Source organism: Callospermophilus lateralis, chromosome 9 (genome assembly GCF_048772815.1).
Source record: "Callospermophilus lateralis isolate mCalLat2 chromosome 9, mCalLat2.hap1, whole genome shotgun sequence".
NCBI classification, from domain to species: Eukaryota; Metazoa; Chordata; class Mammalia; order Rodentia; family Sciuridae; genus Callospermophilus; species Callospermophilus lateralis.
The window spans coordinates 23,166,147-23,192,879 of NC_135313.1; the positions used below are offsets into that span (position 1 = coordinate 23,166,147).

General features: G+C 33.5%; 1 protein-coding gene across 2 annotated transcripts in view; it reads left to right on the top strand.

The window, feature by feature from the left end:
- Ikzf2 (IKAROS family zinc finger 2) overlaps positions 1 to 26,733 on the top strand; it is a 143,747-nt gene that overhangs the window by 91,321 nt on the left and 25,693 nt on the right. For both annotated transcript variants that reach the window (XM_076865689.2, XM_076865688.2), the window contains exons 4-5: positions 4,553 to 4,819; positions 10,838 to 11,005. In XM_076865689.2, coding sequence (XP_076721804.1) covers positions 4,553 to 4,819; positions 10,838 to 11,005 — 435 coding nt within the window. The remainder of the gene's footprint in view (positions 1 to 4,552; positions 4,820 to 10,837; positions 11,006 to 26,733) is intronic.

A 26,733-nucleotide genomic window follows, 5' to 3' on the forward strand; every position in this document is an offset into this window, starting at 1 on the left:
TATAAATCCCCACAGATATGCTTGAGTTTTATGTCCTTCATTTCAAATTAAAGGAACAGCTTGTAAAATTGTTCTTTGTTTTGAGATTTCTAATATCAAGATTTCATTTCGCTCATACATTCTCCCACATAAATAAGAGAATTAAATCACTCATTTATGAGAATATTTTCCTATTACCAAATTGTAAACAAAATTCCATATAATAAAGATTAAAAATTTAATTTCAAAGACTTAAAAACTAGAGTACTGTGAATATTATTGTGTGATGATTAAGAGCTGTAATAGCTTCACGTATTATAGCTAAAAATAGTCACAATACAACTCTTTTATTAATATATAAATTATAATTTAAGGTTTGCTTAATATGCTACACACTTGAATTTAAACATTAATGATTTAAATTAGGTTCTCTTCAATAGTAAAAATAAATCATGGGAGAGTTAAGATTCAAAGACTAATTTATTTAATTAGTTGCTTTTTATCTTAGAATTTCAACCTAATTTCAGAGAGCTGGGTTAAAAATTAATTACCATGTGGGTTGGGGTTGTGGCTCCATGGTAGAGTGCTCCTCTAGCACATGGGAGTCTCTGGGTTCGATACTCAGCACCACATAAAAATAAATAAGTAAAATATAGGTACTGTGTCCAACTGCAACTAAAAAATAAATATTTAAGGAAATTAATTATTATGAGATTTTTGTTTATATATCAACTTCCAGTTTTTGAAAAATATAATCTATGATATGTATATTGCAATGTGTGGTACTTTATTGATTTACTATATTGGGACAGGAAATATATTCATAGAAGATAATATTTAATAATAGAAGATAAAACATAATAAATTAGATAAATATATAATTCCTAAAGTACAGAAAAAAGTTCCAGCAAAAAAAAACAACAAAAAATGTTGATTTTTGAATACAGTGGTTCTATCCAGTATATTCCTCTAGGAATAGCAGATTCTAACTGTATTTTTTATATGTGTTAATTTTTAAAATGACATTTTAATACATGTCTGTTTCCTATTCTTATAATATTCTCAATAGGGAAAGAGAGAATGTTTGTAAGGTCAAGTCACAGTCTCATAATTTTGTGCTGTTTTGAAATTTGATAGGCCTGTAGTTTTAAACTTAAAAGCTTTTATGTATTTATTTCTTCAGTTCTGAAATGGAATCCAAGTAAACTTTATGCTCATTAATTGTAGCTTATAAAACTCTGGCTAGTTCAGAAACAAAACTAATGGCATTGCTGTGAAGCTTCTACATTTCAGTACATCACCTGAAATCAATGTGTAGGATAGTTTGCTCACAGGTTTGTATTAAGTCATGCTGAATAAAGTCATGTTTTTATTTACTCTCAACTTGTCTTTTAAATGACAATTATAAATAAAATACAGCACTACATAGTATAACCAATAGCATTTTTCATTGATTAGAAAAGTCTTCCTGATCAGAAAAACAATACTTTTTTTTTTTTGTAGAAAAGCCTACTTTTGTAGCAAGATATGGAACCCAAATGACACAATTGAAAACTTTAAAAATTCAACATGTGAAATTAGCTTATATGCCATAAAATACCCATGAGTAATGAGTAAAAAGATAAAATATTTGCAAAATATATCATAAAAACAAGAATTAATTCCTTACTACAGATTCAATAATCCCTATCCAAAATGTTTAAGATCAGAAATATTCCTGATATTAATCTTCTGGATTTTCAAATAGTTCTGCATGTATAATGAGATATTTGGGGAATGAATCTCAAGTCTAAACGTGAAATTCATTTATGTTTCACACACAACTTTACACATAGCCTAAAAGTAATTTTATCCACTTATTTTTAGTGTGCCTGGTTTTGATAATGACATGAGGTCAGTTGTGGAATTTTCTACTTGTAGCATTATGTTAGTGCTCAAAAAGTTTTGGATTTGGGAGTATTTTGGATTTGGGATTTTCATGTTAAGAGATGCTAATCTTGTATATAAAGAATGTTTAAATTCAGCGAGTAAAGACTGATAACCTCCTAGAAAAATGGCCAAAATGATAAAAATTTTCGGGAAAAATAAAGAACAACTAAATTGTACAAAAGAAGATCAACGTCACTCAACTTAAAAAAAAATATAGAGAGATTAGTGAAATACTAGTTTCACATTGATAGTTAATTGAGGTATAAGAATGTCAGTAATGAAGACAAATAATCTTAAATTTCTAATGATAGTTTAGATGAATGAATTATATTAATTTAAAAATGGATTTAGGCCTGGGGCTGTAGCTCAGTGGTAGAGTGCTTGCCTCACATGTGTGAAGCACTGGGTTGGATCCTCAGTACCACATAAAAAGATAAATAGATATATTGTGTCCATCTACAACTAAAAAAATATTTTTTAAAAATGAATTCAGTCTCCTGAGTATGACAATTATGATCATAGCTGCTTTTTGAGACAAGAATTAAGGAATTGTTATCCTTGAGTAGTAAAGTACTTAATTTTCACCTTTAATTCTATATATTATTTCATTTTTTTATTATGTCATGGATTCCTTAAACATATAAAACAAGTAAGTTTAAGGCAGTAAAACTCACAATCAGTTTAGTAAAATAAATCAGTAAATTTTGCTTGACTATCTCCTGTTTACTACAAAGTTTTTAAGCATGGTGAAAATATAAAATTAGATGAAATATTGTCCCTACTTATTCTAGAAAAACAGTAATGTCATATTGATTTCTAAATAAAGTAAAACTCAGCATAGTTGACTAAATTAGAGATGTGCCCAGCCAAGGGCCAGGTGTGGTGATACACACTTGTAATCCCATCAGTTTGGGAAGCTGAAGCAGAAGGGTCACAAGTTCAAAGCCAGCCTCAACAACTTAGTGAGGCACTAAGCAGTATATCGAGGAGACCCTGTCTCAAAATAAAATAAAATATTAAAAGGGCTAGGGATGTGGCTTAGTGGTTAAGCACTTCTGGGTTCAGTCCCCAGTATGTCCCCCACCCACCCCAACCCCCAAAACAGGAGATGAGTCCAGCAAGGACGCATATCCCTTTGGAGATTGTAATCTACAGACTCAAAGTTAATTAATCTGCACAAAAATCTTATGCAATTAATACAGTTCTTTATGTACAGAGAAAAATAATAGATACACATGTTTGCTATATTTACTCATTTAACGCTCATATCAACCACAGCAAGTGAGACCATTGTTATTCCCATTTTATAGAGAACAAAGAATTTGAGTTCCTTAAGAATTTAAGGATCACCATCACTCTTAATATATAAACTATTTCAAACTTTATTTAGTAATCTGAATTCATTTTCTCTTTAAATGAAAGACTAAGATTCAGAAGTTAAGTGATTAATTCAAAATTATTCTGCTAGTGTCTTTGTGCCATGCTACTAGTTAATAGGGGTGCTCTAAAGAGAGCAGGGAAAGAGCCCTGTTGATCACACTCCCTGTCCCAATGAGTAGTGACAAATATAATAAATAAACAATGCAGTTTCTCCAAGAAAACACCTGCAGTAAAAAGAACCTTCTTCCTTTTTATGAAAATATTTTCTCTGTTCAAGTAGTACAGAAAAGTTGTTTCATTTAGTAATTTTGATGTGATTTCTTAAGAAATTTTCAAGATCACTGGATTAAAAAATCTAATATAAATTTAATATAAACTAATATAAATTGCTTCTGCTTTTTGAAAAGACTCTGTCAGCAGTCCAGAATGAGGGCTGTGCCAACAGAATTCCAACTTTTCTGTGGGATGATCCAAAAACAGCAAACAGAGGGCATTGAATTTCTTAACAGTCGCAAGTGTGTACATGTGTGTTATGCCATTCCTCTCACTTGTTGTTTTTTGTGTGTGCATACATTAGAGATAGAATAGCTATTTCCAGACTGGTATGTTCCATAGAGAATTTTTTTTTTTCATGCAGGAAATAATGGCAAAGTAACTTCAGAGCATATGAGGTCTGTGCACTTAATCTTACCTGCATTTACACAGCTCTTAACTGAATATTGGTGTTTAGTTTGATTTTAGGACATTTGCCTGCATATGTGAAAGACATTTGCTGGATTAAGATCTTGAATTGTTTCTCTTGCCCTGTTCAGAAGCGGGTTTATACAAGTTTTCAGATGTGAAGTAGAAAATATGAATATGATGATTATTAAATTAAAAGGAGGCATGGCTCAGTGAATTTGGCAATGTTTAATCTTGTGTCTTCCATACATACATCTCACTCTGAGTAGCTTTAGTGACAAACTCAAAAGCCAATGTTAGAATTATGTAATAACTTGCTTAATATGTAAATATTTGGGTTAAATGAATGTGGGCAAAAATAAAGGACAGTCTCTTTATCTAAAGCTTTGCTGAGCCAGCTTTGCTTTTATGACAGTTTCATTAAAATACCATAGAGCATAATATGCATCAACATGGTCTTTGTTGATAGGTGGTATACTGTTTAATATATCATGTGTATCCACTTAATAGAATGACAATGGGTAGAAAGGAGACTGCTGAAAGCACATAGCATTATTTAAAATTTCTTCTTTTTAATTTGCAGCAAATTCAGTAAAGCTAGAAATGCAGAGTGATGAAGAATGTGACAGGAAACCCCTGAGCCGTGAAGATGAGATCAGGGGCCATGATGAGGGTAGCAGCCTAGAAGAACCCCTAATTGAGAGCAATGAGGTGGCGGACAACAGGAAAGTCCAGGAGCTTCAAGGCGAGGGAGGAATCCGGCTTCCGAATGGTAAACTGAAATGTGACGTCTGTGGCATGGTTTGCATTGGGCCCAATGTGCTTATGGTACATAAAAGGAGTCACACTGGTAAGCAGCTGAAAGAATAACCTGATGACTGCCTGTGACATCTGATGTTGATATTACCTGACATCTATTCTCTTTCCTTTTTATTCAGGGGTGGCAATGGTGAAACTACCTTTTCAGAATTCTGCTAGTATTGGATTGCTGAAAAGCAGAGAGTAGCCTGGGTCTTGACTTCCAGCCTTCAAATCTGAATAGCATATCAGAAAAGAAGTTTGGGATTCAGTTTCCACAGTTCTTAATATAGCAATAATATGATAAGGGTTCAAAAGGTATAGGAGAATTTCATTGTGTAATTCAATCTTTTTGTATTTCTATACATATTTTACCATACCCATGGGCAGGTAATATAGTTTGCTAGCCAAAAGTTTATACTACAAAATGGCACTCATGCATTTATAAAGGGGTGAACTGTTTTCACTTTATCTGCTTAACTCCTTTAAATATGATTTTCCATCAGTCTTTGCCTACCACAGGTCTCTGTAGTAAGCAGTTGTTTTCCCTAGTTCAGGAATGTTACCATTTTCTTATGAATATTTGCTATAACTCCTAAAGGAGATATGTAGATTCAGATATGACAAAGGGTGGCAGTATGGAATAGAAATGTATAATCATGGAATTGAGTTAAAAAGAAAAAGCTCTCAGATTAATTTAATATGCACTTTAAAGATGTGAAATCCTTCATGAACCAACAAAATGAGAAGGCCTTATTTCAGTCTCTTCAAATTCTTTGCCAAAATTTAGAACAGTCACACAAAAAACAGAAATGACACTGGGGTAAATAGGAAGTTTTGAGTTTATAGAAAAATTGGTTTGAAGGTAACATAGCTTTCACTATAATGCAAACTGGTATTCTACAATAGAATACTAATAACTACTATTCTCAGTTTTAAAATGTAATAGCTTTGGTGGCAGTGATGAATCACAATAATGTATTTAAAAACATTACTTCTAAATAATTTTATAATTGGGTTCTGAAATCATGAGATATGTAAGTTACATCAAGTGTTTTTAATAAACCTCTCATCTCACACATGAAGAAACAGTAAAATGATTTGTTCATTATCCCTGAGGTAGGTAAGGGCATTGCTGAGCTTAGAACCAAAGTTTCCCAGATTCTCAGACTAGTTTTGTTTGTACAGTGTACTTGGTATATTAATATACCAATAATTGATTATGAAGTGTGACTATAAACTAAGGCAGATTTTTTTAATTACAGTGAAAAATCATACATTAAAACCAGTATTGTCATAATCAATAAGCTCATAATCATCAGCTCATAAGCTGATGATTATCAGCTTTAGAGCATTATACTTTTCACAACCATGCAGCCAGTTACATTTTTGCTTTGTTTTTAATTTGATTTTTAAACAGCAATATGCTGTAAAGTATCTTAGGAAAAGTTAAGAGATCAAACTTGGTATCAATTTGATAAGAAAAAAATGGAAAAGAGTATAAAATAATGAACCTAATTTTTGTCAGTTCTCATATAGTTATTCTAACTGTAGCCACATAAAATGAATTCCACAAAGTTATAATATATTCGTGGCATCAGAGTGAGTATATGGAAGAAGATAACACTCAACTCATTCAAATGTATAATTTCTCCTATCCAGTATTATACAAACTACAAATCAGTCTAATGACGTTGTAGTTGAATTGTATATAGTATTAATTTTAAGGCTGAAGTGTATACTAAAAATAATATTTGTGACATTTTTAATAAACACTGTGTGTTCTTCATTAAGAAAATTCAAAGAACCACAATACACTTTCTTGAAAATTTATATCATTTTTCACTGTGTTTGTAGAGATATTCATGAGTTTTTAAAATAGCAATCATTGCATACCTACTCTACTATCCGTTTGCTATTTACTCCTGTAGTGAAGTCAGGTCAGATCATTTTAACACTGAAATGGTCTAATTGGGATGAAACATGTTTATAGTTACTCAGATTTCCACAGGTTCTAGGAATATGAGACTCCTTTACCTGATAAAGGCAAGGAGAATGGACTACAAAACCCAAAGTACACTTGCAACAATATGAACATTTTTATTAATAAATGCACATTGGAGTATTGTGCAAATTATTATTCTTTCTTCAGAGCTGGGAGATTGTTAATGTTAGCCATTCATGGAAGAGCTTGGAATACTTACCATACTTTGTTGACTTTGAAATTTTGGATGTGATATCTTAAATTAGCTCTTTTAATACATGTTTCTAATGACCCAGTTTACTTCTATGAGTGGGTCATGACATTTCAGTTCCATTTTAGTACTGTTTAAAGACAGAAGGTCTATTTGTGTTTCTTTAATTTAAACTAAATTAAGAAAGATTGAATCAGAACCTAGTCATTAACCTTGTTTTCTCTGTAATATTTTGAACTAGTGTCTTAATTTTAGAACTTCCCACTCTTAACAATTATTTGTAATTAATGTAAAAGGCACTGTCTTAAACCCCTATAAAACTGCTGGAAAACAGATTTTCGAGTGTCTTTTAGGTCATAGAATATCTAATATAAAACCAACAGTGAAAGAAGGTGTCCAACTTTCCAATTTATTACAGTGACATGGAGTATCAGATCTACTTCACTTCTTCTTCTTTCTCTTTCATATTCTACTAAAGTGCCAATTCCGTTGTTTTATTAATGACTTGGTTTAATTTTTTTGGCATTGCTACTTTAGTACCTAATCAGGTAATATTGTCATCGGATACTCCAGGCACTCTTCACTGGGAGTATAGAAAGAAGAAAACAAGTAGTGGTAGTAAAGCAATTCATGCCATGAGTGTGAATTAGTGAGAATATTATATAGAAGATCTATATTTTATAGAATATTATGTAGAAGATTCCACTTTTGGATTAGAGTACTCCCATCATTGTAACTAAGTTTTCAGCACTCAATTTTATACATTGTAATATCATGGAGCCATTTTCTTGCTCTAAAACCTTCTCAAAAGGTGCTTAGGATTGCACATATTTGTAAGTGGTGGTTCTATCCAACACAAGAATATCCTATGTCTTTGATTTGCCAAAGCAAATTGATGTATTTAGATTATACTTGCATTTCGATTAAACATAAAACAATAATTTTACAATATATATTTATGAAAGCATATAAACTATTAAAATATAATTTATTCCATAATAAAATTACAAACTCATTCTTTTATTTGTATTTACATATTTCAGTGAATAACTGAAAATGGAAAGTAAATTGGTGTTTTTCATATAATTAAGACATTAAATGTTGTTAAGTAGATTTCAACTTAAAATGAGAAAAGCCCTATGATTGATATCCAAAAGTAAAAAGCTCAATCAAGACTTATTCATAATTGAAATCAGTTATTTCTCAAAGCCTTTTCTGGTTGACACATTACAACTTTGGTAGATTCAAACAGTGTACAACTTTGGTACATTGCTATCAGTGCCTTGTCTTCTATTAAAAAAAAAAAAAAAAAAAAAAAAAAAAGAGCCTGACTGGTTACTTTTGTGGAGCCTTGTTCTTTATATCTTCTGAGCATGGAACTTACCAGAGGCTTCCATAGCTTAACAACATGGCAGTATTCTAAGAAGTATCCAGACCTGCTTACGTTTCTCCTACCTTCTTTGAGAGTGATAATATGAATTCAGAAGTAGTAGTTTTGTAGTTTTAAAAATTTCAAAGACATCTGGAGTGTTTGTAAATGTAAAAACTAAATTACCCTGTTATTTGTCTCATAAAAATTAGGTGAATTTAAAAATTCTTTAAAAAAAGGGTTATCCTGTTGTTAAACTGTTGTTTCTTTTTTAGAGTAGCATTACTTTGAATAGTGAATTAACTAAATTAAGGACTTTTAAATATTTTAATTCAAAGAATATAGATGGTTTAGGGAAAATCTAATTCAACATGTTACTGATGAAGTATTTTCCAAAGGCAAACATGATTTCAATTTTTTCTACTAATTTAATTAATTTTCAAAGTTATTGCATACTAATTTGCTACTTGCTTAGGAAATCTTATGTAGATAGATTCCAAAAGTAACATCAAACATTTGAAGTGAAAAGTATAATTTTTCTTCTTTTTTCAAAAAGTTAATTTGTGAGAGCAGTACCTCAGTCTGTCCTTTTTTATGAATTCTGTGGCAGAGGTGGAGAGTAGATAATTATGGTTTTTAAAGGGTGTGATCCATTATTTCCTTGGAGGAAAAATAATAAAAGAATCAAGTTAAGTTGTATTATGTGTTTATAAATAAAAAATCTGCAAAAAAAATGAGATTTTAAAACTTTGACTATTTCATAAGACTCCATTTGAGAGGTTTTAGATTTTACCAACTAAATCAAGCTAGTTAAATAATATAAAATTTAGGATAATTTTAACATGAATTTTTTGAAACTTAGCTCTAAGGGCTCCTAATTTTTAAAGAGAAAACTTTAATCCCCACCACACACATACCTCATTATTTTCTATTATAAGTACAATAGATTATAAGATATGCCTTAAAATTTTATTTATTCTTTTTAACAAAACTCAGTGATAGAATTTGCAGTGGCTGCTGCCAAATCTTCTTCATGTGTCCTAGTTTTCTTTAATTAAAAAAATCCCTGAATTTACCAATATATGCCCAAGGACCAAAAATATATATTGAGGTTTTATGACTCACTATTATTTTTGCCTTTTTGTGTGTATTTGCACTGTACTAGGAATTAAACCCAGGGTTTGTGTATGCTAGGCAAGGTACTCTACCACTGAGTTACATTCCCAGTCCATTTTTAAAAATCTTGATACAGTTGCCCAGGTTGTCCTTGAATGTGTGATCCTCCTGCCTCAGCCTCTGGAGTAGCTGGTATTACAGGTGTTAGCCACCTGACACCACTATTATTACAGATATTTCAGCTAAAGATATATGAAACACCCCATTAAATGGATTTTTTTAAATGCTGAAATTATAATCTTCTAATCTCAAGTACAGAAATGGTTCAGTTAAACCAAAAGGAATTGTTTTTAATTTTTTTCAAAGCTTTGAGCTTTAGAATGATCCCTTTTTACTTTTTACTTATTTACTTAGGTATTAATTTATAATTTATTTCTTATCTATCTTTAGAGATAGGCAATCTTAAAATTATAGTATTTTCTTTGTAATTTTATAGTGTTAGTTTGATCCTACTTGCCAATTTCACTGCTCCATTAACTTAATGTGTTTATATTTGATGACACTGGTGACAGCCATTTGGTGGCAAGAGAGTAAACTAATAATTCAGGTTTAAACATTTTTATAGCAATATCAATGACAGAAAAAGTGAAAGAAGATACCTGTCAAACATAGGATTTTCGTAAAATAAAGAGAATACACAAGAAAGGTCTGGGTGAATAATTTTCATATTTTTGGATTTTCCCTGAGATGCCAGGAAATTGAATGGTTTTACTGTTACTGACCAGCAGAATCAAGAGACTTGATTCTGTGGTAATGAACTTTGTAATTTGGTTCCTTCATTATGGCCTCCATCTCCCTATTAGCTGAAAGAGGGAGTGAGACTCACAGTATTTTCCAACCCATAATTTCTGTGAATTTTAAAGAGAGCATGGTAAAATAAAGAGAATGAGGTTTTGTATCCAAACTGACCAGGTTTGGTTCTCAGCATGTATTCTTATTAGCTCTATAACAATAATCATATACTTTGATTCATGTATTTCAATTTCTTCATTTATGAATTGAAATTAATAATACCTAATTATAAATGTCATTGTGAGGATTGAAATACTATATGTAAAGCAACCACTAGGGCAGTAAAGTGATGGCACCTAGTTGTTCAACTGTTGGTAAATACTGTTATTGTTACTCTTTTGAAGTCAATAACAGGAATCTAGTCAGATTTATATGAAGAGGGGAAATGACCACTTGACCCAAAGCCTGAGACTTTGTTATGTTCAAAGCAAATCCTAGAAAATACGTATTTAGAAGACTTAAGAGTATCATGATTAGAGAGAATTGGCTGTTACTTGCACATTACTTACTTGATATTTCTGACTACTTCTTTCTTCAGGTGAACGTCCCTTCCACTGTAACCAGTGTGGAGCTTCTTTTACTCAGAAGGGCAACCTTCTGAGACACATAAAGTTACACTCTGGAGAGAAGCCGTTCAAATGTCCTTTCTGTAGCTACGCTTGTAGAAGAAGGGACGCCCTCACAGGACACCTCAGGACCCACTCTGGTAAGTGTCTCCAAGTGTTTGAGAAGAATGCTAAAATACAAAATTTCAAGAGTGTATTACAGAATAATCCTGAGTAATGTTCAGCTTTGGTGTGTAGCTAGGAACTGTCCATCCAAACAGTATATCTGTTTGTGTACATTAAATAACTAATGACTTGCAGGATGCATATATGGCCCTTCTTCTTTAGGCTTACAGACTTAGCAGAAAGGAGTACCATCAACTGAGTTTTTTAATTTCAGAATATTGTAATTATAAATAGCTGTCATTTTTCTGATTTATAATTTTATAATTATTAATGCAGAAATTATGGGCAGTCCCAGATAATTAAAAATCTAGTAAATTAATAACTACATTCTGAAGTTCCTGTATAGGAGGTGAAAGCTGTGGGGTTTTTTGACTGATACAATGCTAGGCTGGGATCTCTGTGAAAAATAATCACATATTGTTATTTTTGAATTGGAAAACATTATACTCATTAGAAAATTGGCCATTAGAGTAATATTTCATTTTCTTGTTTCTTTAACTTCCAAACTATAGTCATTGGACTCTATCTGAAACTTTTCTCTTTTTATAAATGATTTAAAAATCTAGAATGTTTGATTATTTTTAAAAATGCCAGAATGTAAGTACATAAAGGAGAAATAATTATCAGAAATCTGAATGACTCTCATTTGACTTTTAGTATGAATTGCCCTAACTAAGAAGTTAAAGGTGGAAAATTAATATATAATACTCTCAAGCCAGTTTTATATGCTCCTTCTGTCTATAATGACATGTTAAATTTTAATTTTACTATGTATATGAGAAAAATTATATTTTCATCTATAATGATAGGTTGTATTAGAGAGTGAGAATTTTAAGTTAATGCTTTTATTATTTTTCTTTATATTTTCCAGTATATCTGAGTAGTCCTAGATAAGTAAAGCTCTAGTAAATTATCAGCTATATTCTAAAGTTCCTGAATCTCATTTGGCTTTTAGTATGAATTGCCCTAAGAAGTTAAAGGTGGAAAATTAATATATAATACTCTCAAGCCAGAAATTTGAAAATTGTGAGGTCAGCATTGATACTAGTTTAATCAGTTATTGAGAGGGGAAAATCTATGTACATGACTCCATGCACAGTTTCTATACCTTCTCCCATTATCGCCTTGTGCATGGGCCCATTAAGCAAGGACTAGGGTGGAAAGATAAACAGTTGGACTGACATTCATATAAGTTACTTGGTCCTGATTACTAAAGCCCTTTTCAGTGAATGCCCTCAAGAAGGAGTTAATATAGAACATCATATATGTTAGTCAGCTTTTCTTTGCTGTGACCACAATACAAAAGAAGACCATATTAGAGGAGGAAAAGTTTATTTTGGCTCACAGTTACAGAGGTCTCAGGCCATAGTTGGCTGACTCCACTGCTCAGGGCCAAGGTGACATAGAACATCATAGCAGAAAGATATACCAGAAGAATGCTATTCAGTTCATGACAGCCAGGAAGCAGAGAGAGAGGCTGGGAAGAGACATAGTGCCTAGGCCACACCCCTAGTAACCTACTTTCTCTAGCCATGCCCTGTCTTTTTACAGTTACCACCCAGTAGTCCATTCTTCTAACAATACATTAATTCATCAAGTGGATTTACCACTGATGAGGTCAGAGTCTTAATGATACAATCATTGCCTAAAATCCCCATCTGTGAACCGTGCTTTCAATGCATGAGCATTTTGGAGAACATCCCAGATTCAAACCACAACACCATGTTATCACATTTTATACCAATACTGAAAGATATATCCACATAACTCTCCCCTAGAATGTCTATCATCAATTTTCCATTTTTGTTCCTTGAAGTCTTTAGGCATATTTTCATAGCATATATCATTACTTCAGCCCTCTCTTCTTCCACCCAGTGTACAGTCAGATGTATTTGTAGAAATTCTCATAGCTGGGGGATATGCTTTCATCACTGTATTTTAGGGCTAGCCTCTAAAATGGACCTGAAAATAGAGTATCATCAGTGGTACCAAATACCATGCAATTAATTTCCAAACCAGATTCCCACTGTTTCATTCTCCATTCACTGGTCATGGAGAACACCTTGTAAGTTGATAGATATGGTCTGAAGTGGACATAGTAAATAGTAGAAGTAGCAGTTATCATAGATACTTGAGAAACTTGCTCAAGCAGAATGTTTGGCCTTCCCAAACCTGCTTGGTTCCAGCTTCTTTTAACAATGGTATATAACTCTTATTTTATGATATGTTCAATCAGATAACACTAGTTCATGATGTGTAGTTTGGGCCACCCAGTTATTTGGAGTTCTGTATGCTATTTCTGTGTGTTAACTGGAATCCAGTAACAGGTTCAGAGCTGCTTTTCAAGTGAAGGATGGTTATTGGTAGAAGATCATATTTCTTTAATACAAAACTATTAGGGATCTGCACTCTGAGGCTTCCATTGACAGAGATGTCATACAGCATCTCTGCTTGCCACTGACATTTCCAAAAATCACTACATCTGCTAGGCCTATAACCAAGGGTATAAGGTCGATTTCCTCATGGCCAGGTATGCTTCAGGTCCTTTCCTTGCCCAGATTTCTATCAAACCTGACAGCCTTGGGGAGTACTTAGTACCAGCATTAGAACAGCATACCAACAAGTGCTGTCTGCTTCTTCCACAACCCAAAGAGGCCATGATGTTTTGTTCCTTGATCTTCATAATTGAAGATTCAAGATAAAGCGATTTATCTCTTTCTATTGAAGATCTATTTCAACACTCCTGGACCACTGGACCCACAACATGTCATCAATGTGCAAAGTCCCTGAACTTTCATTGAGTTTATCCCCTGTCCTCTATTAGTTATCTTCTGGAAGATCTTGAGTGTTTACTATTTCCTGCTCATCAAGTCCAATCTGTGTAATGTTATGAATGTAATAGTCCGGCTTGATGTTTCGTGGTATGTTAAGATGAACAAGATTTCTGCAGACTATATTATAACAAGGAGAGGAGAGCTTGGCCTAGCCTTAAGATAAGATAATGAAAGCATGTTGTCCCTGCATTGTGAAGGCAAACTGCTTCTGATTATCTTTGTTGATAGGAATTGTTTTAAGAAGAAATCAGGTTTGGGGCTGGGACTGTAGCTCTGTGGCAGATTGCTTGCTTAGCATATGTAAGACTCTGTGTTTGATCCTCAGCACTACATAAAAATAAACAAATAAAAATAAAGGTATGCTGTCTACAAAAAAAAAATTAAAAAAAAAAGAAATCAAGTTAGTTGTTTCATACCTGAGATTAGGGATGATGTTAAAATATGCTCCAGTAAAGATTCTCTAGTTAGAAGTGCATTTGCAGTTGGCATTAAGATGTGATTAAGTCTGCATTCATCCACAGATCCATCTAGCTAGTGCATTAGCTGAACAGTTTAAATGGGTATATAATGTAAGTTATCGTCCCCACATCTTTCAGTTTTCTGATGATTTCACTAACATCTGTAATTCACCCAGAGATGCATTATTTCTTCTTTGTCATTGTCCCATGGCCAAGAAATAGTAGTTTTGATATTGCCCATTTTATTCAGCAGTGCAATTCCATAACTCTTCAAATCAGATTTGAAAAGAGTTGGTTTTCAACTTCATTTCTTCTGAAACTTAGGTCAATAAAGGATCTTTAAAGCTGACAGAGAAACTTCTTGATGTTTCACCTGTTTTGACTTAAGCATTCAAGGGGTTCTTTCACATTTGCATGTCCATTAGGGTCAATAGAGTTAGCCTTGTCACTTTACCAGCCTCCCTCTACATACTATTGTTGCTATATTATATGTAAATGCCACACCTTCCCAAACCTTACCTGTTTCACTCTTCATCCCATACACCAGCAGTGACAATTTGAGTAATCATTTATCTTGCCAGCACTTGTCAAGGCTTCTGAGTTTCGTTGACTACCTAGTAAGGAGGCTATCCCAATCTCCTTCCGTATGAACTTCCTGGAGCCTTGGGCCATTCCTGCTACCAGTGATTCTTATTAGTCAGTAGCCTGACAGTAAAGTCCTGAGACACTCAAGTGGGGAAATTTGTGAATCAATGAAAAGACAGATGTTCCCAAGTCAATGATCAGGCGCTAGGGAAACCATCAGAGAAGGGCGGAATAATAGGAAATCTTAGGCTAATAATAGGAAACCATGACTAGTCCTGAATAGAGAAGGGGACTGAGTGGTCACTGGAATGAGAGAGATAAGAGAGGGTCTTAAGCACTGACCTTCAGTGGAGGCATGCAGCCCCTGCCACCTTGTGACTTAGGGGCCATACACAGTGACATCAGTCTTTCCATCCTCCAGTTTCTTGCTGATGTTCACCTTGACTAAAAAACCAGAGGACAGGGGAGCCTATTGAAGAAGCCAATATAAATTAGCTTTCTGCAGTAACAGAGCAGAGCAAAGAAGGGTAGAAAATAATTACAGAAGTTAAACAGAATTGCCAGATTATCTAAAATTTAAGAACTAGTATTTAAAATTATTAGAATGGGGTTTTGGGTATAATAAAATGATTTTAAATTTAAGTTCTGTTTTTGTGGTTATTATTACTGGTAGAAAGCATTTTGCTTCCGCCTTCCCCCAGGTAATGACTTTCCATTGTATTATTGTGTTATTATGTTGAATATTAATATGATATTTCTATGTATAATAATTTAAGAAATTAAAAACATTTAGAAAAATGTCTGGAATACAGTATGTTTTCAATAAATTCTGTCTATATATATTTAACTTTGTGTGATTCCCATACGTGCCAGTGGTTCCCTGTCTGGGACTCTGCTCACATCCCTGGAGGACAACAGGTCTCATCTTGGTCTGACTGTATGGCCTTCAAGCAAGACAATTATGACAGATAGTTGCTGGCATTCTTGAGCTCCCCCTCAACCATATGCACTAACTAATCACCTTCCATGAATTAGTTAGAACCCTTTTTTTCTGACACAAGCAAAAGGAGGAAGTTTATAGATTAACAGCAAGTCTAGTAACAAGGAAAATGCTCTCAATAAAAAAGTTCTTGCATTAAAAAATGTAAATACAATGCATACATTGAATCATTTATATTTTGATATAAAACAGACCCTTTTTCTTCACTAGGAATTTGTAATATTACATCTAAACTGTAGCCTGGTCCTGTGTAACATACCTATAATCCCAGTTACTCAGGAGGCTGAAGCAAGATGGGCACAATCTCAAGACTAGCCTCAACAACTTAGTGAAATCTTGTCACAAAATAAAAAATAAAAAGGTCTGGGGATGCAGCTTAGTGGTAAAGCACCCCTAGGTTGAATCTCCAGTATTGAGGGAATAAATTAGTCTGAAAATAAAATTAGTCTAAACCACACATAATGTATTTCTAATTATATTTTCAGTTTAAAAACTAAAAGACCTTTGTAAAGCAATGATACTTCTTTTAAGTATTTAAGATTTTTTTCAGTAATTTTATGATTGTCTTTTCCCACCATCAATTTTTTAGCAATGTTTCTATCAATTCATCTCCACTGAATCATTCCAAACTTGTAAAATTCATTTAAATAGAAATAGCTTTTCTGTGATATTTCATTGGAAATTGAATACTTAAGTACTTTGTATAATTATAGTAACATGTAGTAGCTGGCATCTTAATGGGTTTAGCTACAGTCATAACTGATAGTGAGTACCTATACAGTCTACCTCCTGGGGGAGAAGTATTTGGAAATACCAGAGTCCTGCGGGCTCCAGGAATTCGTTTCCAGGTTAGTTTTCCCTGTGTCTTACCAAGGGGATGGGGAAACAGTCAGTCAAGAGGAGGTTGGCTACAAGAGCTTCTTGCTGTCATATCCCTATTTACAGGTGAGGAGACTAAGGCAGAGAGAAATTGCACAGAGCCTAGATTAAATCAAGGCTATCAAAGTCCAGATTCTGTGCCCTTTATCACCATGCTAGAGATATGTGAAACAGTCTTGTATGTTTATTCTGTAAAAGTTTATCTTAAAGTAACTCCTAAGGGTAAAGGGGGAGAAAAATCCTGTGCTGCCTGAAAAGCAAGGGGTCAGAATGTGTGGGTTGAGAATGGGCTCACTGCAAGTCAGCTGTGAGACTCTGTCAGGTTATTTGATTTGCTCTTTAAATGACCCTCTGATGCTCACATTATATGATGCTAAATACAACGCAGTTTGCTTTCCCTACCTGGAATTTTCTGCTGATTAGTCACTACTACCAAACCTTAAGCAGTAGATTAAGGAGAAGGAGGAAGAAACTACTTCCTTCTTCCTCCCCCTCCCTGCTCCTGGCTTTCCCTTCCTTGCCCTTCCCTCCCAGTAGGTTTACATGGATCATTTTAATGTTTTCATGTTTTTTTAATATACATGATTTTATTACAATTTTTTTAGGTGTAGTTGGACACAATGCCTTATTTACTTATTTTTTTATGTGGTGCCGAGGATGGAACCCAGGGCCTCGCACATGGTAGGAGAGCACTCTACCACTGAACCACAGCCCCAGCCCTACAATTAAAAAAAAAAAAAACACCAAAATGCAATATCCTAAAAACCCCCAAATTTACTAATTCCTACCAGTTTGCTGTGCTATCATACACAAGAAATTAAAGAAACCATTAAATATTTAGGAACATTCAACATCAGAAGCTTTAAAATATAACTGTATGTAGTAGCCCTTTAAAAAGCTACAATCTAAATTTTTTTTATTGGTTGTTCAAAACATTACAAAGCTCTTGACATATCATATTTCATACATTTGATTCAAGTGGGTTATGAACTCCCATTTTTACCCCAAATACAGATTGTAGAATCACATCGGTTACACATTTTTACATATTGCCATACTAGTGACTGTTGTATTCTGCTGCCTTTCCTATCCTCTACTATCCCCCCTCCCCTCCCCCCCCATCTTCTCTCTCTACCCCATCTACTGTAATTCATTTCTCTCCCTTGATTTTTTTCCCTTTCCCCTCACATCCTCTTATATGTAATTTTGTATAACAATGAGGGTTTCCTTCCATTTCCATGCAATTTCCCTTCTCTCTCCCTTTCCCTCCCACCTCTCATCCCTGTTTAATGTTAATCTTTTTCTCATGCTCTTCCTCCCTGCTCTGTTTTTAGTTGCTCTCCTTATATCAAAGAAGACATTTGGCATTTGTTTTTTAGGGATTGGCTAGCTTCACTTAGAATAATCTGCTCTAATGTCATCCATTTCCCTGCAAATTCCATGATTTTGTCAATTTTTAGTGCTGAGTAATACTCCATTGTGTATAAATGCCACATTTTTTTAATCCATTCATCTATTGAAGGGCATATATTAAATGAAAAAGAAGAGGGGAAAGAAATGAACAATTAAAATATATTATCAACAGTGTTATCAGTTGAGAATCACAGTCAAGATTTCATCCCAATGTGAAAATGAACTTCTCTTTTAAAAATATGCCCCAGATATATATTGTATAAAAAACTTGTAGGAAACTGAAGAAGTACTAGTCCATATTTAAACTCTTGCTACTCACTACCCTTAAGATAACCATCTAATTTGATTTATGTTTATAATAGTGTTTATGTGACTTTTTAGTAACAAGTCAGTGAATCAGTACTTCTGCTACAAAAGTGATTTTTATTAGTTTTGCCTCTTAGATTTTCATTTTAACAAGTGATTAGTCCTTTCATTCCTAGAAATTGATTAGTGAGCTTTGTACAAATTAATTTTGCTCCTTTTAGATGTCTTATTATACCCAGTACTCAAAGGAAAATCGTATTTTAATTAAGCCCTGAATGCCTATTAATCAAAATAATACCTAACATACTTGTTACCTTAGCTTTCAATTAAATGATATTAGTAATTCTTTATATGAATAACTTAAAAATACTTGGTACAATTATTTATATGATATATCTTTATCATGTAACCCTGGAGTAAGAATGATTTGAGGAACCCTCCACTGCTGAAGTTCTTTGATTTAGTATCAATAAACCTAAATTATTCTAAATAGATATCTAATTTGTTTCCAATTAATTCAGGAATGTTGATTTTTTGTACAACAGTACTTTGTGACCTATTCAGTGTTTGGCAATTTTCAATTTAAAATGTTTGGTTTTTTTGGTCTAATTGTCAATTAAAAACTATTTTGTCCTATAAAAAGGAACTGGACTGAATATACCATAAAAATACCAATCTATTAAAACAACACAGCTTCCTCCCTATTGTACATTTTTTATTTATTAAATAAGAACTATCTTGATTCTTTGTGTCCCTGTTATTCCACATCCTATATTTTCTCCACAAAAATTAGTGAATGCTTATTTTTTTAATTTTTATTCTCCTCGGAATAAATTAGTGAATGCTTATTATTTTTTAAAATTTGTTGTAATTAGTTATACATGTCATTAGAATGCACTATGATATAACACACATAAATAGAGTACAATTTCTCATTTTTCTGGTTGTACATAATATAGAATCCCACTGATTGTGTAGTCATATATGTATATAGGGTAATGATGTCTGATTCATTCTACCATTGTTCCTATGCCCATTGCCCCTCCCTACCCTTCACTGCCCTCTACGTAATCTAAAATGGAACCATCATTTGACCCAGCTATTCCACTCCTTGGTTTAAACCCAAAGGACTTAAAATAAGCATATTATAATGATGCAGCCACATCAATGTTTATAACGACTCAACTCACAATAGCTAAATGATGGAACCACCCTAGGTGCCTTCAACAGATGAATGGATAAAGAAAATGTGGTATATATACACAACAGAGTATTACTCAGCCTTAAAAAAGAATGAAATTATGGCATTTGCTGGTAAATGGATGGAACTGGAAAATATCATGGTAAGCAAAATAAGCCAATCCCAAAAAAACCAAAGGCCAGATGTTTTCTCTGATATGCAGATATTAACTCACAGTAAGTGTTGGGGGTAGGGAAGAATAGAATTACATTGAGTGTTTATTCTTAATATTGATTTTTAAAAACATACCTATGAAATAGTACAGATATTGTCTGTTTTTATTTTCCTTTTTTAACCCCTACTTTATGTTTTTTGTTCATTTATGCCCTTACATATCATGAGATAATCCCTATGAAATTAAATATGATGATCTATTCTACTTTTCTATATGTTGGCACAGTTACTATTAGTATAAGGTGACATGAACCATCAAGCATCTTTAAGGCATTTTTAAAGAGAAATTTTTAAAGACAAAGCAGCCTTTTCCACATCTTCAAATTTCTTAAAATTCGAAAGCACTATCTGGCTTAGAGTGAGATAGAGCTAACCTTTGTCCACTTTATTAAAGAAACAATGTCAATTGTTTTTTAGTTTTGTTTTTTTAATATTAGTTCATTTTAATTATACAGAATAATAAATTTCATTGTAGCATATTCTACATGCAGGTAACATACTTTGATAGTTTTAAATTTCATGAAGTAGTGTGTTAATTTATCATGAGAGTGATATACTATCAAACATAAACCTTATAATTTCTTACTAAGAATGTTATTACCACAAACACATCATTTCAATAAATATCTGACTGATCAGAAAGAAATTCCATAAACTAAAGTGTTTTCTCTGTAGTCATTCATTCTCTTTTATAATGGGCCAAATTTCCATCTCATTCTGTTTAAATTATCTTCCCTTCTCTCTGGTTTCATGGTGTGTCTGTCTGTCTGTCTGTCTCTCTCTCTCTCTCTCTCTCTTTCTCTCTCTGTCTCCTCCCCCTTTCTCCCTCCCTCCCTTCCTCCCTCCCTTTCTTCTTTCCTTCCTCCCTTCCTCCCTCTAATCCTTCAACCATTTGCTTCAACATTCCTTCATTTTGGTTATTGTGGTGACTACCACAAAAAAGTGCATAGTGTCCATCAGTTGATATTATATGCAGATGTTTTGTGTAACATGGATTGCTACAGTTTACAGACATTTAGCTATTAATAGCACTGATTATTTTGTAAAATGAATGAGAAATAAAAATATTTTAAAATTATCCATTTGGCCAAAAGATTCTTATCATCAAGTATTTTCATATTAATAGAATTTTGTAACTGGACAATTATGACTTTTGAACCAGATTTGTTAAGGTGACCTTTTAAAAAAGTACAAATCCATGGACCCAATATAATGATAAGTACATTGGGTCAAATTTTGCTGTCTTAGAAACTGAAGCTAGCACAGCTCAGTTGTAACAGTAAATGGTGCACTAAGCATAGTTTAATTTGTCCTGCAGGCTACTATGAGAAGGAACTGTTTTAAACTGATTTTAGACCTGGCACTTGGCCAGCTTTCTGGGTGATCTCCCAAGTATGAACTTTCCCCACCTTCTGCCCCTCCTTTCCTTCCTGGAAGTGGTTGATGGAAATGGGGTACATTGATAATTACACAAGAGTGTCAGTTGCACACGTGGTTGACATAACGGAACTATGCTGATTTCATCCATCAAGTTATAATAGTGATGCCCTGCTGTAAGTTTTGTGATAAACACTGAAGAAAAGAGATGGGACTAGTATGTTTATTTCTGACTCTGAAAATACAATTTAAGTCCTTGCTCCTTGGAATTTGACCAGGATACAAAAGCTACTTTCAGTCAGGCAAGCTAGTAAGACAATCCATGTGATTTCTATCCTGTAGAATATCTATTTTTTTTAATCCCAGAGAAATAATCATTGCATATCTACTCTATTTTATATATTTTTTATAAACACATTAAAAATGAATAGTATATTCCACCTCTTCTTCTCAGAGCAGTAGTCATGGTTCTTTAAATCTTAGATCCTTATTTCTAGAGGATTTTGTTTTTACAAGAAATCGTCTTCCATAATGCATATTTGTTCCAAGTGGCTTTGCCACTTTGGTGTAAAGATATTTATTAGATCAATTCTATTTTCGGTTCTAGAGAAGAAGCTAAGATTCTTGGCTTCTTTCTCATTATCCTAAATGTTCTGCAGACATCGTTCTGATTCCAAAGTTTGTTAGCTGTTTTTCACATGCAGAGATGTTGGTGTGGATAGTCTTCAGCATCTCAAATGAAGAGCTACCCTGTTCTATTTTGTATCTCTGTCCCTTCCATACTGTATTGATGGATGGTTTGAGTGGATGGCTGGGTGGATGCTTTTAGCTGAATATTCTTACATTGACTAGAAAGTTTGAGATGAATGGAGGTCAGTAGTAGTTAGGTGTGTTTTCTAGTAGATAATAAACATTAGTCCATTATAAATTTTTAAATTGTAACTAATATTTAATAAGTGGTTGCTTTGTAACAATCATTTTTTGTCAGTTCTGGGGATCAAACCCAAGGCCTCATGTGTGCTTAGGTAAGTGTTGTGACACTGAGCTACACCCCAGCCCGTACAAGCATCATTTTAAGGGCCTTATTTTACAATTAAGTAAGTCAAGTTTAAAGAGAAAGATTATCTAATGTACCCATAATCTATATAATTTTACATATTATACATAGGAAAATACAATTTACCTTCTTTTTCTTTTCTTTCCTGCTTGCCAACAGTGATTATTTGGTTGGATTTTAGAGACATACATGTGCGTGCGCGTGCACGCGTGTACACACACACACATACACACCATAATAAATCTAAATAATTGTATCATGCTCTTATAAAGAAAAATAATTTGTAATGCTCAAGGACACATAAAAGTTTAGAACAAAATAGATAAATCTATAAAAGTATGAATTGTCTTTGTGAGAGTACTTTGTTATTATTAAAAACTTGCCATTTTAAGGAGAGGTGCGTATTTTGTGTAAATCCAATGAACTTATGAAAAGCTGGGCTATAAACTCTTATCTCCCTGACTCCAAAGCCCATGTGTTCAGCTGCTATACACCTGCTTTCCAATCTATTCTCTATGTAACAGCCAGAATGTTATTTTAAAACTCAATTTAAATCATGTCACTTCTCTGCTTAAAATCTTTTAATGGCTTTCCATTGCCCTTGAAATAAAATCAAACTACTTATCATGGCCATGGAAGTTCTTCCCAACTCTCTTATCTGATTGCATACCACTCTATCCCTCATCTTTATGTTCTTTGCCACTGGAGGCTCCTTTGTTCTTTCCTACCCTTGGGATTTTGCAGTGATAGATGAGCATAAAAGTCACAAGCTTCAGCTTTTCCCAGTTTTTTGCATGACTACTTTATTATCCCTCAGATATTGGCTCCAACACTATGTCCTTGTAAACAGTGGCTCCCATTGACACCACACCTAAAGCATCTTCCTGGTTACCCTCCTTTTTCCTATCCATATCTCAGTGTCTTCAAAAGTTCAAATCAGAATCTGGAGTTATCTTAGGTTTTAGTTGAGCAATCACCTATCTCCCCCTTCTCAAACATAAGCTATGTTCGATCAGGGACCTCCTCTGTCTTATCTATTAATGTATTTTGAGCTCTGGGAACTGTGTGTGTAACATAATAATCAAAAAAATCTTTCCAGGCATGGTGGAGCATGCCAGTAATTCCAATGGCTCCCGAGGCTGAGATAGGGGGATAACAAGTTCAAGACCAGCATTAGCAATTTAGCAAGGCCCTAAGCAACTTAATGAGACCTTGTCTCAACATTTTAAAAAAGAAGGGAGGGGGCTGGGGATGTGGCTCAAGCCGTAGCACACTCACTTGGCGTGCGTGCGGCCCGGTGTTGTGTCCGTCGAAAACTGAGAAATGAATATTGAAATTCTCTCTCTCTTTCTTAAAAAAAAAAAAAAAAGAAGGGAGGCATGGCTAGGGATGTGGCTCACTGGTAAAAGAGTCCCTGGGTTAAATCTTCAGTACCAAAACAAAACACAACAAAAAACAACTTTCTTGAGTACTGAATGAAGAGGACTCTCAGGTATAATCTACTTGTTCTAAAAAACCCCACCCCCCAAAAAAACCAGAAATATTAACCTGTTCTAATTTTTTTTAGGGTCAGTTAATGCACAGTTTTCAAGTTTGTATACCACAAAAACAAATAGATTTGCAGATATTTTGTCTTATGAAATTAGATGGAGCTCAATGATGTTCTTTTCACTCACTTTAGCACAATAAACACAGCACGGATGAGTAATAGCCTTTCTCCCCCTGTTGAAAATCCTCAAAACAGTTCTAACTAGGAAATAACATTTATTCACTGAACACATATTCCTCAAGTATCTTAGGTAGTAGGCATTTTTCTAGACACTTGAGATACACCTGGGAAGAAAAAAGATCTTTCCCTTGTGAAACTTCCAATGCTAATGAGGGGAGATGGGCAATAGTCAGTAAACATAATAAATCATTAATCTATTTTGTACATTAGAAGGTGATGACTGCTACAGGGGAAAAAACAATTGCCTTTTATTGACTATATGTTCTGTGCCTTAAATCTCCCATATGCATTTAAAATTTTTTTTCACAGAAATGCTCTGTGTTAGGTACAACTGTTTCCACATTTAATTTAACCTAACACTTAACTGCAGTGGGCATTGTGGCTAGAATTTGAAATCCAAGAAAGAAAGCACATTCTATATATGTACATATATATTCTGTATACTATATGAATAACCCATTAATTAGAGAAAGTTATCTGCTTCCAAAAAGATTATTTTTGGACCTCTGTGCTGCCCAACTGTTCTGCTTACGTATAGGTTATTATAATATTGCCAAGTCACATGAGGAAAAGTATTTTAAAAAATAGAAATTACATCAAAAAGGAAGAGATTATGTGGTTGGATTATTTATTTTATATGCCTAGAAAGTTTTTACTAGCCTTTTTATTTCTTTTTATTGCCCTGACTTGTAAATGTTTTGCCTATTTGTGATAAGGAAGCAGTGTGTCTTTTGTCTTAGATTTTACCGTACCTTCTTCTTGCCCCATTCTAAGGTTTTGCACCTTTATAATTTCTCTAGATTCTTTTCCTACTTTTACCAGTTAAATAATTAATATTATAGTAACCATGAAAGACGTGGGCATCTGTCTGAATTCAGTAGTTTATGATTTTAGTTATTATGATTATATACACCATATTTTAGGTAGCTGGTAAATATGTGTTGTATGAATGAACAATTGGCACATATATATTATAAACAGAGGCAAATTTATTGAGATATTTAAGAATATATCTCTGTTCATTGTTTTCAGTAATTATTTTATTAGGAAATATAAAAATAAAGAATAAAATTACATCTATGTGATAAGGAAGAGTATGGAAAGCATAACTTGCACTGCCCAAATATCTTACAGTGTATACTTTGTTACATTCAATTTTGCTTTCTTACCTTAGTCATCCAGTTCAAGAAATCTGAGGAAATATGTTAATTAAAGTGATAGAAAAGTACATGCCAACAATCTTACACGGATCTTTTTCATTTCTAAATTGTGCCTTTTTTTCCCACAGGGAGCTACAAATAAAAAGTAGGTTCTTTAGCTTTAAAATATCTGTGCTTTTTTTTAAATTTAAAAGTGTCACACATACTTTTATATACAATTTCCCATGGCATTTGTGAGCTTTGTAAGGTTTTAAATTTAATTTGAAAAATCAGTGTTATTTTATTATAGTATAATGGAAATGTTGGAATGGGTGAGAAGTTAGCTCTTTGAACACAGAGGCAGCACCTGCCTTGATTACTGCTGAATCCATAGCACCTAGAACATGGCACACTGATGGCATTCAGTAAACACACATTAAAAGAGTGCTGAAGGAACTCTAGTCCTTGCTCAACACTTGGCAAATACTGTAAAAAAGAAAGAAAATGCCTTAATGTTGGCAGTATGTGCCTATTTTGCTATCATAGGGCACAATCTCTCAAAACACATTCACACGCAAAAAAATTGCCTACTTGGGAAATTAATAGTTATTAAAATAGAAAAAATTGTTGCATTTATTATAATTTTGGGAAACACTGGGTTAAATGAGTTTGTTTGCTTACTGTCTTGTTTTGTTACAAGGATTGTAAACATCCAAAAGAACCTTTGATATACTCATGTACACTGTGAATCTCTTAAGAAATTTCCCTTAAATATAACTTTTTACAGACTCACTTAAACATTTAATGTTATTCCCCTAACCCCCAACTGCACTGATAAACTCTTCTTAGATAATATTTGACTGTGATAATTTTTGACTGACACTTAATTATACTGATATGATTTAGTATAACAGGAATTCTCTTTGAAAAATAGCTCACTATATGGATCTGTTTCCTTTCCAAAATGTTCTCTTCCCACTTGACAACTTTATTTTTAAAAATTTAGAGTCAGGCATGGTGGCACACACCTGTAATCCCAGCAGCTTGGAGGCTGAGGCAGGAGGATTACAGGTTCAAAGCCAGGCTCAGCTATTTAGCAAGGCTTTAAGACTAAGCAACCTTGTGAGATCCTGTCTCAAAATTGGAAAATAAATAAATAAATAGAGCTGGGTCTGTGGCTTATTTGTTGAACACCCTTGGGTTCTGTAAGCACAAATAATCCAAAATGGGAGCAGACCTCAAATGGATTAGTAAGCTTTCCTTTATTCAGCAGCAGAGTCAATCAGTCATGTATCAGAGGAGCTCATTTTGGGGGTGACAAATGTCCCCCAGTTACAGAAGGAGTCTAATAGTTTACAGTGAGAGTGACGTAATTATTGGAGACTGAAGCAGGACAAGTTGATTTGGACAGTCTGGAAAGAAGTTGTAAAAAGTCCGAAACTCATTGTTACTGGGAAGGGATGAAAGCGCAGTTCACTGTTTAACTTCTTCCTCTGGGATCCATTGTTACCC